Source organism: Sardina pilchardus, chromosome 8 (genome assembly GCF_963854185.1).
Source record: "Sardina pilchardus chromosome 8, fSarPil1.1, whole genome shotgun sequence".
In the NCBI taxonomy this organism is placed as follows: Eukaryota; Metazoa; Chordata; class Actinopteri; order Clupeiformes; family Clupeidae; genus Sardina; species Sardina pilchardus.
The window spans coordinates 14,124,162-14,139,480 of NC_085001.1; the positions used below are offsets into that span (position 1 = coordinate 14,124,162).

At 45.6% G+C, this 15,319-nt stretch overlaps 1 protein-coding gene across 1 annotated transcript; it reads right to left on the reverse strand.

Moving 5' to 3' along the window:
- Window positions 1–377: 377 nt before the first annotated feature.
- On the reverse strand, window positions 378–15,016 carry LOC134089433 (protein shortage in chiasmata 1 ortholog). Its single transcript, XM_062543876.1, has 25 exons — window positions 14,824–15,016; window positions 14,418–14,577; window positions 14,220–14,325; window positions 13,898–14,039; window positions 13,719–13,817; window positions 13,210–13,339; window positions 12,634–12,728; window positions 12,298–12,537; window positions 11,196–11,555; window positions 10,660–10,968; window positions 10,209–10,382; window positions 9,283–9,375; window positions 8,865–9,046; window positions 8,581–8,653; window positions 8,410–8,482; window positions 7,979–8,154; window positions 7,470–7,581; window positions 7,065–7,176; window positions 6,538–6,659; window positions 5,978–6,065; window positions 5,721–5,852; window positions 4,810–4,959; window positions 2,875–4,573; window positions 2,027–2,102; window positions 378–452 (listed from the first exon to the last, which is right to left on the reverse strand). Exons 1-25 carry the CDS (start codon window positions 15,014–15,016, stop codon window positions 392–394), a joined length of 5,157 nt encoding a protein of 1,718 aa, XP_062399860.1. The 3' UTR covers window positions 378–391.
- Window positions 15,017–15,319: the final 303 nt, after the last annotated feature.

The window sequence follows — 15,319 nt, forward strand, 5'->3', positions numbered from 1 at the left end:
TCTCTCTCCCTCCCTCCCTCCCCCTCTCTCTCTCTCTCATTCTCTTTCCCTCCCTCTCTTTCTTTCTTTCTCCCTCCCTCCCTCTCTCCTCCCGCCCTCTCCCTCTCTCCGTAACGTGCTTGTGTCCAGGTTGCCCTGCTGTAAAGCACTGCGGTTAGCGACGCTAAAGAGTGGGAGCATGGGGATGGGGGGTGGAGGGGGGGGGACTTATTGATGGAGCTGGCAGGCTGCAGAGACAGAGGCGGAGGGTGGAGAGAGTGACGGAGGGTGGGTGTTAGCAGCAGCAGCAGTAGCAGCAGCAGTAGCAGTGGTGGTGATGGAGGCAGTGGTGGAGGAGGAGGAGGAGGAGGAGGCAGGAATCAATGCCCCGGGGTTCCCTTTGTCTCGGGCTTCATTCCAGCGAGGGGCTGGCTGTGGTGCGCTGGCTCGTGAAGATAAGCCTTCCCAGCACTCTGAGCGAGGGCGATAAGGGGATTGCCGTGTTAATGAATGATTACCTTTCCAGCGTTGCGAGACCGACTGCAGAAAAGGGAAGGGGTTGGGGGGGCGGTTATGGGATGGGAGTGGGGGATGAGGTTATCACCTCCAATGGAAATGACAAAAAATATGAAATAATGTCAACCTTGGAAAAAAAAAACGTATCATTAATAGGGTGCTAAATAAAACTAAATTAGACCAAGTCATTGAGAGGTCACAGAAAAAAAGAAAAAAAACACACATTGAAAATATAGTCCATGAGGTTTGAGTTTCCCTTTCTAACAGTGCCACAGCGTTTTATTTCCCATGACCTATAGGTCTTCAAGATTTGTGTAATTGCATAATTCCATGGGTATTACCATATTGTTCTCTATCAAAAATGTTAATTATTGAAAAAAATACATATAACTTTGGTCTTATTACCTCTGGGAGTGGAAGCATAATCATCTGGGATTAGAAAATAAATCAGTCTGCAGCTTTTCACAACTGCTCATATTCAATTCTAATTTTAACAGCTTTCTTAAATACGAATACGAATTCTCATTTTTCTGTGCAGAATAGTTACCCCCCAGCTCTCATTCAAATTTAAATGTGTGGCCACCACACGATCCCTACCTCACAAAACGGTGAGCTATTTGCAGTTTGCTGAAGGAGAGAGAGAGAGAGAGAAAGGAAAGTCCATCATTGTTTGTAAACACAATGGTGCTTCTATTGTACTGACCCTGCTCCTTACATACACACTGCGCAGTGCAGCCACCTGCTTGGCCCCTACGTACACTGGACGTATAGACGTGTGAGGGGAACACGGCAGCCCAGGAGAAAAGGTCAGGGGTCAGCCAGTCAGGAGGATACAGCCCAATAAAACGCTGTTTGTCCAGGGCTGACGCATGCCGCTGACAGTGGCAATTGTAAACAGAACAACATGCCGTTTTACTTGCTGGAGTAAAAAAGGTGAAAAAAACAAGCAGGGAAAGTAACCACAGAAAGCAGTTCAAAAAGGAGATCTGGACAGAGGTGCCTGTGTTGACCACACAACATTATATATTATAATTTATTTTAAGCGTTTTGACCAAGTCAGAAGAGGTGTATCTATTTTGAATAAATATTTATCAAAAACATATACACATATACTCTGCCGATAAACATCATAAATATATTTCAAAAACATGTATACAGTATACTCTCACAATGAACATCATGAATATTTTGGTTTTGGCGCTGTACAAATTAAAATATGAAATATCCACCCACACATCTTATATTCAACCACATGACAATTAAATAAACAAAAACAGGTACACATAAACTATTAATGAATTCAATAAGTTACATGTTTATCTAAAGATTATTCTGTTAAGGGATTACGGATAAACATCTATTAGAATACACTGTATTAGAATTTACTGTATAATAAATACTATTTCACTGTGGCTGGAGAAAAAAGTTTCAATGAGGGTCCACCAACTTTGTGAATAAAATTGTATGTGCAGTATATGTTAGATAACAGGATAAAGGATAAAAATCAGATGGAAAATAAAGTCAGAAAAACCTCAGTCTTGTCTGTCCATCACTTCTGCCAGGAACCTTCTCATATAACAGCTTTGCTTTCTTGGTGTCTGGGTATCCTGAAATAAGAAAATGAAGCAACTGTCTCAGTAAGCGAAACTGCAGAGCGGCCAAACAGTGGCAAAGTTTCTCTCTAGGACTCAGACGACCCCAACCAATACTGAAATGATCAAACACCACTAGGAGAGGACCACAGGGTGTCCTGTTTGGCATGTATTCCACTGATAATTCTAAATGTATCATTTCAATCAAATTAGCATCCAAGGGCACTATTTTATAAAGTTACAGTATTTGCCAGACACTTCTGTCCAAAGCAACTTACAAAACATTAGATAAAAAACATCAATGAGAAAGTTAGCCAATACATTTTCAAGTAGCAATTTGAAGTTTTTGCCACCCCAAACTAAAGTCTCTAAAGAATTATATTTATGTAACTCTGACCATAACACTTCCCAGTGTTCATTTTTTTAATCCATAATATCCTATTTAATCCTTTATACTTGTCATAATAGGCCTGAAACATGCACAAAATCCCCATGCACAGAATGAACAGAATCCTCTTCAATCCAATATAATTAAACCTACTGTACATATTGCACCAGGAAGCACTTTTGCTTCTCTGTATGCAGATGACACACTAAAGCTCCCGCTTGCAAGCTCAGACCATCCCGTTCATAAACATTATCAAATTCCACTGTCATCCTGTAAGTTTCGCCAAGTCAGCTTACCACCCTCTGTAAGACCTCTCTCGACTCTTATCAACGGCGGCACACCCAAAACCTGTGAGCTGTTACTCCCCCGTGGGGGGGGGGGGGGTGCCAGCGGTCTCACCTGAGGCTGGCGATAGCTCCGCTCTCCTCTTCCTGTCCTGCTCATCCCTCATGCCCGCTGGCCTGCTGCTGCCGCCGCCCGGTGTGAAGCGGTAGGCCTCGGAGATCAGTCGGCCCGTCCACCGCGACACCGGGGAGGAGGCGATGCTGTGGGCCGGGCCGCAGGGTATGGCAGCAGGCATCTGACTCTGGAAGTACGGCGAAGGTTGGGGCCCACTGGAAAAGCTCCTCTCGAACGGGCTCGTGGTTTGTGTTTCCCTTATCGAATAATACGCAGTGTCCTTTGGTGAAATCCTCGGTGTCCAATCGCGTGCTTGGTTTGTGCGTGGGATGAACTTGTCCTCTTTGACCCCCATGTGCCAGTGCTTACGCTGGAAGCCCTGTGGCATTGGAGGTGTTGCTGTTGCTGCAGGAGTGGGACTGAAAGGGCTCTCTGTTTGGCCCCAATCGACTTCAATACGGAAGGCATCATTGCTCGGAACAGCACAGGAATTCTCTGTTATCCCCCAATCGTCTCTCCTGCGGAAAACGCCTTCAGTCTTAGCTGTTTCTCTTTGCCCAAAATCGCCTTTCCTTTGGAAAAATGGATCAGCCTGACTTGCATCGGAATACCCTGGTTGCTCCCAATCATCTGTCTTGCGAAAGACATCATCCCTTTGACCAGCGCTGGCATTCATTGTCTGCCCCCAATCATTTTTCCACTGGAAAAAGGCATCAGTCTGATCGGAATTCCCAGTTTTCCCCCAATGCTGTGTCTTGTGGGAAAAGACATCACTCTGTCGTGCAGTGGAATTCCCTGTCTGCCCCCAATCCTGTGTCCGGTGAAAAAAGGCATCGGCCTGACCGGCTTCTTTTTGCTCCCAATCCTCTTTGTTGTGGAAATAGGCACCAGTCTGAACTTCTGATGAACTCCTTGCTTGTCCCCAATCCTCGTTCCTGTGGAAATAGGCATCAGTCTGACCAGCAGTGGGATTCCTTGTTTGCTCCCAATCCTCATTCCTGTGGAAGGCAGCATTGGTCTGACCTGCTCCTGAGTGTCCCCAGTCTTTTTTCCGGTGGAAGATGGCATCATTCTGACCAGTACAGGAATTCCCTTCTTGCCCCCAATCCTGTGTGCTGTGGGAGAAGGCATGACTCTGGCCAGCTGTAGAATTCCCTGTGTGTCTCCATTCCTCTTTCTTATGGAAGAGGGCATCGCTCTGACCAGCACTGGAAGTCTTGTGGAAGAGGGCATCGCTCTGACCAGCACTGGAAGCAGCACTGGAAGTCTTGTGGAAGAGGACATCGTTCTGACCAGCACTGGAAGTCTTGTGGAAGAGGACATCGTTCTGACCAGCACTGGAACCAGCACTGGAAGTCTTATGGAAGAGGGCACTGTTCTGACCAGCACTGGAGGTCTTCTGGAAGAAAGCATCGCTCAGACCAGCTGTAGAATTCCCTGCTCGCCCCCATTCCTCTTTCTTATGGAAGCGGGCATCGCTCTGACCAGCACTGGAAGTCTTGTGGAAGAGGGCTTCTTCCTGGGGACTGTGGCTGTAGTGGGACGCCTGTGGTTGGACAGCTGAAGCCCAGGGGTCCTGTGCGCTGGTCCGCCCCATCTGAGGGAGCTGGGGCTGGGGCTGGGGCTCGGGGTCAGGCACGGGGTTAGGCTGGGGAGCAGGGGAGCCCAGAGGATACAGACCTGTGGTGTCTGTGAAGAGCTGAAAACAAAAACTAGGACAATTATGTGTGTTCATACTAGACTAGCATGTTGTGTGTGGTGTGTGTGGTGCTGCCGGGACCTTGAATTTTCCATAAAGTATCTATCTATCTATCTATCTATCTATCTAAAGAAAACTATGGATTCCTTGATAGAAATCCTTGTTTACATGTCATTAGGATGTACAGTACAGTAAGTGCAGTTGTCTATACAGTATGGTACGGATGTGGTAGGCACCTTGATAACTTTGTGAGGGACCTCCGGCAGCAGCTGCTGCAGCTCTGTGAGGGAGGCTCCCAGGAGCCAGCGCAGGGAGGGGGCCCTCTTCAGCATGATCTGGGCCACCAGCGGATTCACACTGGGGAAGCGCATCAGACTGTCCTCATCCTGCAACCAGCAGCACACGGCACAATACATTATTATGCCTCGTGGCTATACAGTACAGAGGCGCATTCAAATTTGGCAAACAGTGGCGAGTCCTCATCCTATAACCAGCAGCATACCACACAATTCATTATTGCTTTTGAGGGAGTGATCCGTATCACCGTCTGGATCCAGGAGGCGGTTATGCTTTCTCTTGGCCGAGTTATACCTAGCTTCTACAGTATACAGGCCTACAGTAATTGCATTGATTGCTCCAATGGTCTCTGAACTGGAGCATTTATTTAATGACTTAATACAATGCATAGTTCCAATTCTTGAACAGACGCATTTAATTCTTGACTAATTGTGAATGAAAGGAACTGTAACTTACTATAAAAGAGAAGTGAGCTTTACTAGTGTGGTCAGCTTTAGACGATATACCAATGACATTGTAGTCACCAAGCCTAAATAATACTTTAAAAATACTATCAGCGATTCTGGATGACATCTATGGATGCTCACAAAATGGAGAGCGAACAGATTGTGAAGATATATTTGCTGAACGTGTTACAGGTTAGACATTGCTTAGAATCTCTGCTGGTACCTTTAACTGGCGACTTCTCCCAGGACTAACAGCTGTTTAACTCTGCCTCTAATGCCTGTGTGTGTGTGTGTGTGTGTGTGTGTGTGTGTGTGTGTGTGTGTGTGAAGAATGTCCATTTAACCCTGGCTTTGTAGCAGATGGCCTCGGTGATAAGGAGAGCAGTGCTGACAGCCCCGTGTACCTGTGAGGGCAGCACCGATAACCACTCTCTGTCCAGATAACGCTGAGGGTCGCCCTCTGATGACATCATGCTGTGATGGGCTATCTGGTAAATCCATCTGGCAATATCCTCCTCCTCTGATACAACCAAAACCTTAGAGAACGTAGACATTTTTATTTATACATTTTTTTTAAAAAAAGGTGAATCACATGGAATCAACCATGATTTTCTTTCTTTCAGATTTTAGAGAACAGTGTCTATCAGCTCAGTTGTAGCACCTTGACGCTGAATTCTTCAGACTTCAATCCAAAGAGTACCACAGCTGAGTAGATTAACGCCAAGTTGGTCAAGATTTGCACAGAGACGCTAATGAAACAGAAGAAGAGTGCAACCACTGACTGGGGGAGACAGCACAGCATTGTGTCAGCGGAAGCTACAGGCAGAATACATAGAAGCCAGCTCCTAAAACCTAGATACTGTACTGTACATGCCCACATCATGAGCTCCATCCCCAAATGGCCAGGGCACATTGAACATGACACGTAAGCATTTACATCATCAGTACTGAATGAAATCTCAAAATAAAACAAGCTCACTGGGACTCCATACACATTCAGGAAATACTATGAATGGTAATAATTCACATTAGAGAATGGCTCAGTGTGTCGCTTATTTTACAGGCAGAAATCCGTACGGAGTGAAAATAAGTGATGATGAGTGTGAGCTTGCAGTGATAAGATGGTGAACGTGCCTGTGTGTGTATGTGTGTGTGTGTGTGTGTGTGTGTGTGTGTGTGTGTGTGTGTGTGCGTGTGTGTGTGTGTGTGTGTGTGTCACACCATGAGTAGCGAGCGCTGGGGAGATGCAGGAGGAACCAACAGCTGCTGTATTGCAGGGAGAGAGCGATCAGACGCATCACCACCCGCTCACTCGCTCGCTCCGTCGCCAGCTCGTCCACCTCCTGATCACACACACACACACAGAGAGAGAGAGAGAGAGAGAGAGAGAGAGAGAGAGAGAGAGAGAGAGAGAGAGAGACACACACACACCCACACAAGTAAGTAATTGACAACACAAACACACAGGCAAATACACAGACAAGATATGAGAATACTGCACTGTCTTACACTAAGACACATTACAGACACACATACACACACATACGCACACACACAAACACACAAAACTAAATCAACAGTCAAACAGGCACAGGTTCATTTAACGCTGAGGGAAGAGCCCAAACTAAACTACAAGAGGAAAGCAAATCCGCCGGGCAGAGGGGTCGATAAACTTCATTAACGTGACACCCCCTCTCTGGCGAGCGCCCTGAGCCGAGCGGCAACAGAAAGTCATTAATCTCAATGACCTGCAGGAGCACCGCCGTGCTCTCGTCGACTGTAATCACAGCATATTGATGAGCTCCCCCGAGCATCTTCAGCGAGGGAGACTGGCTCCTTTCTATCATGGTCAGGTTATACCTGCGGGAATTCGGGGCGATCAAAAAAACAAAAAACACACACGGGTCAATCTGAGGAAATGACAAAAACAACCAATAGGGGTGGCTACTTGGACTGTGGGTTTCGTTTCTGTTGGCTAATTAAACGTTTTAGGCGTACTGGTTCATGTAATAATGTAGATATCGGGCACAAGGCTGACATTTAGGTGTCCTTCAGCTTTATCGCTTTTGTATTTGGATAGGGGAGACTGAGCTGAATGCAAATGTATAGTGGAATAGACACCACAGAACTGTAGAAATAGGGCTGACACTCACACGGACTCCAGCGTCTGCAGTAAAGATGAGCGATCCAGCAGACCCTCAGTCACAAACAGCGTGAAAGGGATTCTCTCCAGATCAGTTGATGGAGATGGTGGGGCTGTCGTGTCTGTCCCATGAAACATAAACAAAAACACACACCAAAATCTCAAACATCTCTGTACAATAGTGTAGCTAAGCTTATTAATATGCAATCATGGAATACTGTGGAATAAACTCCAGAAAAATACTGATTGTTAGATTGATTTGAGTTAGATTGATAGCTGCTTTCCATTCACTGACAAAATCAGCCAAACACAAAACAGGAAGACACAAAGACATTTTAGCACTGATTTTTCACACAGGTCCTTTGAGTCCTTCTGACACTCCAGAACCAAAGATCGACCCAGGGCTCAAATGCTGCTTCTTGTCACACCACGACCTATCCTATCCTATCCACAAGGCACTGACGACAACAACAATACCAATCTGGTCTGATCTGGTGGAGATCAGCTTTTGACCCTGACCCGAGGCTGGGGTGACAGTGGCGAAGGTCACGTAGCTGATGCTCCTCTCGCTGCAGATGGAGGGCCAGGGCGTGTGGCCCAGGCTGTCGTACTCCACCACCACGGAGAAGGCGTGCCAGGGGAAGTCCGGGCCCAGGTGCAGGCTGCACACCACCACCCAGCTGCTGCGCCTCAGGCTGGGGGAGACAGGGGAACACACAGAGACGTCGGGGTTCACTCGCATAAAACTTGGCATCATGTGGAAATGTTTGTGGAGAAGACATTCAGACGGGAATGGACCAGTAAGACTTATTGTAGCCACAACGTCCATGTGATTCACAAATGTGCATGGCTACAACATTATCCAACACTGTACATGGTAAATGCCAACAACATTGTCGCAACGTAACCGTGTTAGGTGGACTCATAAGATGGTGCAGCTGAAGACTCACCTGTTCAACACCTTCTTGCCATCTACCTGCCAGCAGTTTTCTTCAGACACAACTGCATCCACCACACCCTCTCCTGTAGGAGATAACAACTCATCCCCATCACCTCACTGCCTTGCACTGGCAGGTGTACAACAGGTGTGTCCTTTAGTCCCTGTGGTATGACTGGCTCACCTGATATCTCACTAAGACTTCCGATTAGCAGCGTCCTCACAGAGTCAGAGTTGCTAGAAATCAGTAAGAGCACCTGCTCATAACAACAAAAGAAAACTATTTTAAAATGTTTAATATTCTGTAATTTTATCAATTCATATAATTATTATTAATTCATAATTATACAAATAATAATGTCAATAGCTGCCCATCATATAAGCGACAGAAAATGCTTTTGAACTACTACATGCTATATGAAATTAAATAGTTTGTTCATTTATGAGAGGGTTGGGAGGGAAGGTCACTTTTGAGAGGGGCTGCTGGGTGGCAACAGACTGCAGCCATGATCTCATCACATCCTGGAGCTCCAGGAGTTTGGGGTCCGGCTCCAAGTTCTTCTGGCTGTGGAACTGCCAGATCAGGTACTTTTTGTGCAGGTGCTCCAAGGCATCTGTCTCGTGGGCGGTTTTGGCCTTAGCCAGGTAATCTGGCACAGCAGGAACAGGTAATGATGTTGAGCAATGTTGAGTAACAGGTGACAGTGAGAGAGCATAAGATCCTATTTAACATCGTTCCAACTGAACACACTAAGAACATTTTTAAAACATGTCCACCACCTTCAAACAGACACAAGTCGCTTATAGATATGTTTGAGAAAATAGTGAGGATGAAAACACAAAGTAGAACTGTCCTTATTGTATTGAATGTCACATGTGTACTTACCACAAGCTCTGCCGACTCCGCACTGAAGCACCAGCTCCTTCACAGTGGCGAGGGTGTGCAGCAAAGCCACCTCCACATACAGCTGCTCCAGACCTGAAGAGGAGTAGGGACCATCCATCCAATAGTGAGATATATCACGTGACCTCTACACAGGTTAGACTGCTCTCATTATCACATTCAGTCTAAAGAGGCCTTCAGACAACAGATGGGAAACACCACAGAACATCTCTAAAGAGAGCTGGTCGTTGACAGTGACACTACTCTTAGCAAGGAAACAGTTGACACTGAGCAACAGCTGTAGACACTGGAAGCTGTCGCCCAGCATACCATCAGGGAAAGTTGCTAAATACTGAGGTAAATGCTAAATGCTAAATATGCTAAATAACGGCCTAACAGGGGAGTTACACCAGGTGTGTAACTGAAACGTTCCATTCACGACGCGTATGCTGCAGCAGTTAATAATCATTATCAATGGAAGTAGCTACACCAGACGCGGCAGTAGCGTGTACTGTACATTCGGAAAGTTTCAGGTACGCGCCTGGTGTAGCTCCTCTGTAAGCGCTGCAGATGCAGGGAAACAGTTGACAACGAGCAACATCTGTGGACACTGTCACATATGTCGCCCAACATATGGTTTCTCATTCTCACTTGAAAGGGAAAGTTCCTAAAAAAGTTACCTGAATATTAAAGAGGAACTATGCAGGATTGGCGATTTCATCTCTGGTTTCGGTTTCGTTTTTCGTTTTCGCTCGTTTTATGCTTCCCCGACAGCTTTAGCGTGTATATTTATACATGTATAGGCTACATTTAAATATATAAATTGCAAGCGTGGTTCTTCGTCTCAGACTTCCAGATGTAAACAAGGAGCGATCGTCTCTTGTAGAAAGTTGCATAGGGTCTCTTTAAATAACTGCCTAAGTGCTGACCTGGCATGACGGAGAGCTGCTTCTGCTGCTGTTTGAGCAGGAAGAGGCTGCGTTCCGTGTCCAGGCTGCTGAAGTCCCTGCAGCCGCCGGTGGCACTCAGGCCCAGCTCCAGCGCCCTGGAGAAGCACGGCTCTCCCACCGCCTGCACCGCCCGCAGGGCCAGCAGCTGGCTCTCTACACACACACACACACACACACGCACACACACATGCACGCACGCACGCACGCGCACACACGAACACACACACACAAGCACACACACATGCACGCACGCACGCACGCGCACACACAAACACACACACACAAGCACACACACACACCAAACAGATACGCAGTTGCATCACTAATAAAAATCCCCTATACAAGGTGTCAAAAGACATTTCCTAAATTGAATCCCCACAATAATACTTGTATGCTGGATGGGACGTTTGATTTTAACAGAGTGACTTACCTGTGGCCTGAACAGGTATGACCCTGCAGTTTTTATTGTCCCTCTCAGCGGGTACCTGAGCCTCAGCCTTGCCATCTCTGCTATCTGACGCGATGGGAGTACTGGCTCTGTCGGTCTGACCAACAGGAGTGCTTGCTCTGCTAGCCTGACCTGTAGAGGCTGTGATACTGTGGGTTCCCTGGACGGCGGAGGAGCTGCCTCTCTCTGGAGGGCCTGAGGAGGACGCCGTCCCCGTCACCAGAGGCCGACTGCCCTCACCTGGCCTCTGCTCCGTGGGTCTCTGGTTGGTGAACCTCTTTACCTGTACATCTGAACACAATATACTCCGATAACCATTATCTTCAACAGCAAAAAAAAAAAAGCAGTTTACTGCCATTTATGTGGAGACAGAAGGGACTTGCAGCATAATGGAAAATGGTAGTTGTTTTTGGCCTTTGTATACTGAATCAAACAAAGACTTCAGTCTAGTATGACGGAGGCCAAACGAAAACAGTAGTAGAGTAGAGCTTGGACCTACTCTTCGAGTTTGATCTTACTTTTGTCTCCTGCTGCACCTGTCAGAGTGGAGCTGGTCTTCTCCGAAGACTCCAGCACACGCTGCTGTTGTCTGAGCATCATGAACGAGCTCAAGAGGTCAGAGTGCGTCACTGGCTTGTGCTCTGAAGTTCTGCTGGGAAGCTCCTTTGGAGGGTGACTCGCCGGAGCGAAGTTGGCCACTCTCTCCTGTGTCTTGATTGAGGGGGCATGCTCCCAGGCAGGCGTTGAGATCTCAGCGGGCCAAGCCATCCTCTCCATGATGAGCTTCTTCACGGCGGCCCCATCCTCCTGCTGAGAGGGTACCGCTTGCCGCTTCAGGTCTCCCTGGACAGAGGTGGCGGGAGGCTGGGTGGGTTTTGCTGAATTATTAGGAAATGGGCATTTACCTAATAGAATGCAGACAAAGGATGGGTAGAGAAAGAGAGAGAGAACCTTTAGTATCAGCATATTAGTAATAGTAGCCTTTATTGTCATTGCACAAGTACAACGAAATACTGTGGAAGAAAAATACAGCTTAACATGAGGAGAGGGAGGAGAAAAAAAGGCAACCCTCAGACTATGCTCCAGTGAAGAGTACAGTGTGGGAGCAGGAACAAAAACACCTCAGCATAAGCACATAATCATCACACTGACACTTTACAACATGAGAAATACACAACTTGCAACTGGGAGGGGATCTTTTAAGAGGATGTGTACAGTAGTTAATTTGCGCTGCTCTTCCCTGAGGTACAGTATACTTCTTTACTTTAGAGAATATTAAATAAAACGTTACCCCTCCACTTGCCCCTGGCTTGAGCAGGTGGGAGAACAACTGTACATCTCTTCATGTAAGTAAGGAGAGGCAGAGGAGAAACACTAACCCGCATCTCCGGAGGCTTCTCTCAGAACATCTGAAATGAAGTCATATAACATCTTTAAAGCATGCAGTCCAGCTCTTATCATATACACAGTATATTTTATATCACACACAGTTTTGATCATCTGAGAATTTCCGTTCAATATATTTTCCACTTGCTTTGAAAAACAAATATCAGTCTCAAATCTGTTTTCCACAACGTACTAAGTGTGCACAGAGGCCATGAGGTCCTGGAGGAGACTCACCATCAATCTCTGAGCCTGACAGCACTGTGAAGTCCTCTGGCTTAACTAAATCCCTTTTCTCAATACTGAGTGGCTCAGCTGTCATATCCTCTGGAAATTCAACGCAGCCTTTAACCAGAGACTGGAGCTGTTCAGGCAATCCAGTGAGTCCAACCTCCTGTTTTGGTGCTGAGATGCCCAAGAGTTTTAAGGCATCAGTCAGTGGTTGGTTCTTCTCAAAACGTTCAAGACTAGAAGGCTCTGAAAATAAAAGGGTATGCAGTTTTCATTTCATGATGGGTCATATTATCATAATATCATATTCATATTGTGTTGGGTCCTCGTGTCAGTACGTACCAGCCAGAAGAAAACCTCCTATGGCGTTATGCTGTTTCTCTGAGGACCACAGAACCTGCTCTGACTCCTCTCGTTCTTCATCTGACACTAGCCAACTGACACACAAGAATATCATTAGTACTGTATGTGGCCTTCCTCCTGTAACAGTCTTTTAACTAATGAGGTAGACAACTGTTGGCAAATAACAGTGAGCCTTTGGGACAACACTTTGACTGGTTTCAATACTGACATAGTTAATACTAGTGCAGAGCCTGTAAGTGCCATTTTTTGTTCATATAACATGAAATGTGTGGCTCTGCACACACTCGTGCCATTAGGATGACACCCACCAAATTTGAGAGCAGTCGGATGAGTGGTTCGAGAGTTATGCGTGGAACAGACAGACAGACAGGGTGACACACAGCATTTATAGATAGATGTATGGTGCATGATGCATTTCCTATTTCACAAGGACTGACAGGGTATTTCTTCATTTAACACACATTTATCAGAAAAAATTATTTGTGAATTCACACATTTGACTTATGTCACAATGTTGTAATGTTTTCTGTCTGGAGATCCATGGTGATGACTTACTGTCTGTAGATGGGGGGCAAAGGCTCCGGTTGAAGATGACTGTTCGGCAACCGCAGCTCGGGCCTCTGAGGGCCAGGAACTGGGAAGAAGGGTACATCGAGCTCCAGCTCTGGGTACAGCCTAAGAGGAACTGAGAGAGGAGACGACAGAGATGTATAGTCACCAAGAGAGTGTCAGTATACAATACCGGTGTGACCGAAGCATCATTGTGAATGGTTACAGTTAGAGTATGGTTTTAGAGCATAGTGAAATCCCATCGTGTACATGTGTTGTTTATTTATTCAATAAATAGTCACATGAATTTTCCCTGCGGAAACTTGAAGCAGTGAGGTAATGAAATGTACAGTAACACCACTGTGAACTCCTTTAAAACTGCCTGTGACATTTAACATCAACTACTGTAAATGGTGACGATTTAGCATGGAACAAAGCTGTGTGTTGTATCAACAGCTGACAATGTGTGACAACAACTACGGTGCTTGCTGAAAAGAGACGGGAAGAGTACATACCTGGGCTCTTTGGGTCTAATGGGTTGAGAGTGTCCAAGCTGTTACTAGGAGCGTCAAGGGTTCTAAAATGATGCATTTCCTGTAGATCTGCTGGGGTCACTGTAAGGAGAGGATCAATGCTAGCAGAGTTCTGACAGAAGTGGATAAATGCATTTCAGTTTCATTTCTAGGTAGCTCACCTTTTTTAAGCATATCCACTGAAGACACCTGGTCTCCCACAGGTTCTTCTCTTACTTGTAGAATGCTAGAAAGGTGAGCTAGAGATGTGTTGAAGGATTCTTTGTGCATGCTGCAGGATTCCACTTCAAGCAACATTAAGGACTGTTAAACACATGCAAAACCAGACAATCAAGGAATATGTTTTTTAAGGTGTTGTTATGATTTTGTCATGAAATTGTGTTAAGATACACCAAGTGGATGATGTCCATCGATAGGAACTAAATATATTATATTTACAGTAAAAAAATACAGTAGGCTATATGTTTATTCATATAACACTACCTCTTCATCCCGAGGTGACACTTTGCTAAACTCCTCTGTATCACTTGACCTCATCTGAGAGCTGTTTGTATCACCACATGAACTGATATCATAGGGCACACATCTCCTTTGAAAATGATACATATTTTCACCATCAGAGGGGGAAAAAAACATTTGGTTACAATTAAATACATATACAAATACACATCTCCTCTATACCCAAAAATCATATCCTCAGACAGGGAACCTCCCATTGGAGTTTGTAGTGGGTCCAACACCAACACAGCTTTCAATCGGCTCAGTTTGACTCGTAAAGTCGGCATGTGTTTCTTGAACTGGGGCAGGGGAGAGCTTGCCAGCAATTCCTCCAGCAGGAGCTCTAAAACAAAATGTTAGATTATGTTGTGTCAAAAATATATACTGTATATTTGACACAACATAAAGGATGCATTTATAACAGGCTGTCCCTTATTTATTAAAAGATAACTGTTAGTCACCTTGGATATATTGATATGAACTGTCAATACCCTGGTATTTATTTGCTTCCTCGAGCTGTGACTCGCCCTTTCTCAAATAGTTTGATATTACACTAGTGTAACACACTTACAAATATATAAATGCCTACCTTCGTGGCCCACACTCATGTCACTTCCTGCGGCTTTGGTGAAGTCATCTACTAAAGATACATCAGTCTCGCTCTTTTTGTGGGTGACCTGCCAAAAGATCTCCTCTGCCTCAGGACAGGCCTGGGAAGCAGGATTGGAGCTGGGGACTATGTCCAAAGCCTCCGCTTCACTCAGCGTGTGAGGAGCACTCATTCTAATTTTGCACCATCAATTTATAGGGAAAATAGAAAAATATATGAAGTATAAATAAATACATATTATATTTAAGAAATGTGCCAAATATCTAAATGTCATCATACTTTTCCACAGAATCCATAGGTAGTGTTTTAGAGCTTAGTTCTTCCACTATCGATCCCTTCGTGTTCAGGCTTCTGGAGGAAATTGTTCTTCCTGTCATGGAGAAGTGCAACCAATTTATTCAGTTCTGGGAGACTAGACTACATGTGACACGTACTGTAGTAGTAGAAGAAATCTTTAGAAGCTGGTGTTAAACCC